This window comes from Terrapene carolina, unplaced genomic scaffold (genome assembly GCF_002925995.2).
Source record: "Terrapene carolina triunguis isolate 2854851 unplaced genomic scaffold, T_m_triunguis-2.0 Scaffold23938, whole genome shotgun sequence".
Taxonomy (NCBI): domain Eukaryota; kingdom Metazoa; phylum Chordata; order Testudines; family Emydidae; genus Terrapene; species Terrapene triunguis.
In genome coordinates this window covers 1-4,326 of record NW_020688289.1, presented here as the reverse complement: position 1 = coordinate 4,326, position 4,326 = coordinate 1, and the positions used below count along the sequence as shown (strand labels likewise).

At 66.3% G+C, this 4,326-nt stretch overlaps 1 protein-coding gene across 1 annotated transcript; it reads right to left on the bottom strand.

Moving 5' to 3' along the window:
- Positions 1–6: 6 nt before the first annotated feature.
- Positions 7–4,320, bottom strand: LOC112109583 (serine/threonine-protein kinase TAO2-like). Its single transcript, XM_026662179.1, has 4 exons — positions 4,079–4,320; positions 3,840–3,968; positions 3,517–3,720; positions 7–3,220 (listed from the first exon to the last, which is right to left on the bottom strand). Exons 1-4 carry the CDS (start codon positions 4,262–4,264, stop codon positions 1,481–1,483), a joined length of 2,259 nt encoding a protein of 752 aa, XP_026517964.1. The 5' UTR covers positions 4,265–4,320; the 3' UTR covers positions 7–1,480.
- Positions 4,321–4,326: the final 6 nt, after the last annotated feature.

Sequence of the window (4,326 nt, the reverse complement as noted above, 5' to 3'; positions counted from 1 at the left end):
CGATTTGCCTCAGAAACAGGAGTAGATAAATCAGACTAAATATACTAAAGAAAGAGAAATAAAAAATAATCCCAAATTTCACAAACTGGAGCAAATATAAAATATTCATAATTGGCCCTCAAACAGGAAGAAAACTCATTCCAAACTCACTCCTCCCAATGCGATAAATAAAGGCTCCAACAAAAATACCGATGAGATTTTCTAAAGCTGCAGCAAATGAAATCAGTGTTACCCAAGAGTTGCCAAAACCCATGGGAAGGAAAGTAAAGGTTTCACCTTCCCCCAACCAATTGATAAGAAATTAATTTAACACAAAAGAAGATTTCGACTCTCCCATTTTTGGGAAATCTGTGATTATTTTTATTTTATTTCTCCTGTTTTCAGTCAAATAAAAAAAGAAATATCACAGATTTAGCCCAAAACAAACAAAAAATAATATGTTTGATCACTTACATAAAAAAAAAATGTACACACACAAAACGTAAAGGCATCTGCAAATAAATACGTTCCCGTCTCCCCAAGGGGAGTGGGGGTTACAGAGATGGGAAATGAAATCAAAGCCGTCACCGGGGAAAGAATCACCTGGGGCCGCCCCTCGGAGCTGGGAGCAGAAACGCACCTTCCCCCGGCGCCTGCGGCCGGATGGGAGCCCCCCCCATTTCTGAGGGGGCGGATAGTGTTGTGGGGCCTGAGACTAGCTGAGAATGGAGCCCCTCCCCCAGGGGGTTGGATAGCGTTTGTGGGGGGCTGGGGCCCCCGGCTCAGAGACAGACAAGCCGCTGGCCCCGATAGCAGCACCCCTCAGTGAAAGGGTCACATCCCCCGCAGTTCCCCCTGCAACCACCCAACTGCTGCCCGTCCCTCCAGGGCCTCCCCACTGCACCCCCCCGGCTCCTGTGGGGCAGGAGTAGGTGATTCTTTCCTCTGGTGCAGACACTGCAGCTGTACCCCCCAGCGCTGCCCCCCTACACACAGCAACCAGAGTGGGGTTCAGTCCCCTTGGCAAACCACAGCCCCCCAAGATACTGGGGTCACATCCCCCAAGCTGGGCCATGGTGGTCGCCTGCCTTCGAGGTCACATTGCCCCCGCTGGGACATGGGGGGGGTAGCCTGCCTTCGGGGTCACATCTCCCCCGGCTGGGATATGGGGGGGTCACGTCCTCCCCCCGCTGTGCCATGGGGTCACCTGCCTTCGGGGTCACATCTCCCCCTGCTGGGCCATAGGGGTGCTCTGGCATGGGATGCCCGGAGAAGCCCAGTAGCACAGGACCTCCTGCTGTGGGTTTTGGAGAGGCCCGAGCTGCCCCACCCCCGCATTCAGATGGAGACCCCCCCCTCACGGCCCCCACACCCAACCAGAAAGAGGGGCACGGCCTGTTCACACTGTCGCAGGTCTGTGGCTCACCCCAGCCAATCACTGGGCGGCACGGGGACATGGCTGGTTCCCAAGCCCAGAACAGGTGTGGAGGGACTGGTGCCCTCACCTCCAGGGCCGCCGGGCTGCGCGGGGGTCCCCAGGGGCGCTGCGGCGTGCCCCCCCGGAGGCAGCCCGGCTCCCCCGGGCCATGGGGCCAGCCCTGCGGCGCCCCCTGCCCGCCAGCCGGGGGATGCGGCTGTGCCGCTCCTCCCGCAGCACCCGCAGGCCCTTGAGGTGGTGCAGGGCGGCTGGGGGCAGTCGGGCGCTCACCTCCCGCGCCAGCTGCAGCAGGCGGCGGTTGAGGGCACGCACGGGGCGGGCCAGCAGGGCCAGGGCGCGGCGGGGCCAGGCGGGCGGGGCGGGCAGGCGGGCGGGGCGGGGGGCGGGCACGGGCAGCCGGCTGCGGAAGTTGCCCTTGTTGGTCTTGGGGAAGAGGCGGAAGAGGCCGCCCTCGGTGACCAGCCCCAGGCCCTGCAGGGCGCGGAAGGCGGGCAGGGGCAGGCCCAGCAGGACGCGCAGCCAGAGGCGCCGGGCGCGGCAGGGCAGCCCCCGCAGGGCGCCCCGGGCCAGCGCCATCAGCAGGTAGAGCGGGAGGAAGAGCCAGGGCGAGGCCAGCAGGTGGGAGGCCAGCAGGATAACGGGCACGTAGAGCCGGCCCCGGCTGGCGCTCAGACCCAGCACGCCCAGCGCCCCCGCGCCCTTGGCCAGGGCCAGGAAGGAGGCACCCGAGAGCAGGAAGAGCGAGTGGAGCAGGGCGTAGGAGACGCCCAGCCCCACCAGCGCCCCCTCCAGAGCCAGCAGCACCGCCTGGGCCCCGCCGCCCGAGCCCTGGGCCCACAGCGCCGCCAGCAGCAGCAGCAGCGCCGGCCCGCTGGGGTAGGCGGCCACCAGCAGTGCCAGCCCCGCGCACACGGCGTGGGGCAGCAGGGGGGCCAGGGGGGTTGGCGCCGGCCTGGCCCCCTCCTCCCGGCCACGCCGCGGCTCCGCATAGGGGTCCTCGGGGGCAGGGCAGCCGTCGGCTGGGCCCCGCAGCCCCTCCCCCTCCTCTGGGATCAGGGGCAGCACACCGGGGAGATGGCAGGGGGCGGATGGCTCTAGCACCCCCAGGACAGCATCTAGGGATGCCTCCTGCCCGTCCGGTTCCAGAGCTTCCAGGTCTAGAACATCAGCCTCCTGGCCATCCGGCTTGAGAACCCCCAGGGCCATGAGGCCTGGCTCGAGAAGCCCCAGGCTCTCCCGCTCTAGAACCTCAGCCTCCTTGCCGTCTGGCTCCAGAGCCCCCAGGCTCTCCCGCTCTAGAACCACATCATCTTCATCTGGCTCTAGAACCCCCAGGTTCTCCTGGTCTAGAGCCATGGCCTCCGCACCGTCTGGCTCTAGAACTCCTGCCTCCTCGCCGTCTGGCTCTAAACCCCAGCTATCCTGCCCGTCCGGCTCGAGGCCCCCCAGGGCCGGCTCTAGAGCCCAGGCCTCCTGTCCGTCCGGCTCTAGAAGCCCGGCCTCCTGTCCGTCCGGCTGCGGGCCCCCCAGGCTGCGCGGGCGGGGCACCCGGGCGGCACCTACTTTGAGGCTCTTGGGCTGCTGGCGGACCTCCATGGCGTGCTTCTGGCGCAGCTCCTGCTCGCGGCGCTTGTTGTACTCCAGCTGGTTGCTGAGCTCGGTCTGGTGCTGCAGGCGGGTGAGCTCGGTGCGGGTGCGCTGCACGGTGTGCAGGTGCCGGAACTCCAGCTCCTGCGTCGACTCGTGCTGCCGCAGCAGCATGGCGCATTCCAGGTCCTTCTGCGTCTGCTTCTTGTTCAGGTCCTGCGGGGCCAGGGCCAGTGTCAGTGTCAGTGTCACAGCCGGCCCAGCAGCCCCCGCCCCAGCCGCCCCTCCCCAAGCCCCGCGGCCAGACAGGCCCCCGCGCGAGGCCTCTGCCTACCCCAGGCACACTAGAGTTCTGGGCTGTCACAAGCCCCTCCCCCTGAGCAGAGCCCCACCCTGCCCCCATGGGCTCCTCCCCCTATGCAGTGCCCAGCCCTGCCCTCTTTCGCTCACAGGCTCCTCCCCCTAAGCCCTGCCCCGTCCCCCTCACAGGCTCCTCCCCTCGAGCCCCCCACCTCGCGCAGCAGGTCCTGGTCCAGGTTGTGGCGGGCCAGCAGCATCTTGCGCTTGTACTGGCGGCACTGGAGCTCCAGGTACTGGCGCTGCCGCCGCAGCAGGTTGGCCTCCTCCTCGGCCTGGTAGTGCTGCATGTTCTCCTTCTGCCGCAGCAGCCACTCCTGCTTCTCCCGCTTCGGGGTGCTCTGGTTCTCCTGCAGCTCCTGCGCGGGAGGGGAGTGCTTAGAGCCAGGGCTCCGGCGGTCCAGCGGGGGGGCCGGGAGCCCGGACACCTGGGTTCTGTTCCCAGCCAACCCGCCCCCCGGGGCCCCTCTCTCGTCACCTCCTTGAGCTGTTCCTTGCGCAGCTTGTACTGGCGTTTCTGGGATTCCAGCAGGCCGCTGAGCTCCTTCTTCTGCTGGCCCAGGATGTGCTGCTGGAACTTCTTCTCCTCGGCCAGCGCCGCCTTGGCCTGCGGGGCAGGGAGCGGGGGTGAGCGGCTCCCCGCCAGCCCCCGCCCCAGCGCAGCCCCCCCGAAGCGCAGCGCCCCCCTGCCCCCTGCCCCGGCCCGGCCAGCCCCACCTCCTTCTCGAAGATGGCCTGGTGCTTCTTGGCCAGCTTCTCGGCCTCGGCGCTGAAGCTGCTGCGATGGGCCTCCAGCTCCTTGTCGAGGCGCAGCTGGTGCTCGTCCAGCTCCGCCTTCAGCTTGTTCTCCAGCGCCATGAGCTGCTTCTGGTGCTGGCGCCGCATGCGCTTGTAGCCGCTCATCTGCTCCCGCAGCGCCGAGTCCTGCTCGTGCTCCTGGATCTGCCGGGTCACCTGGGCGGGGG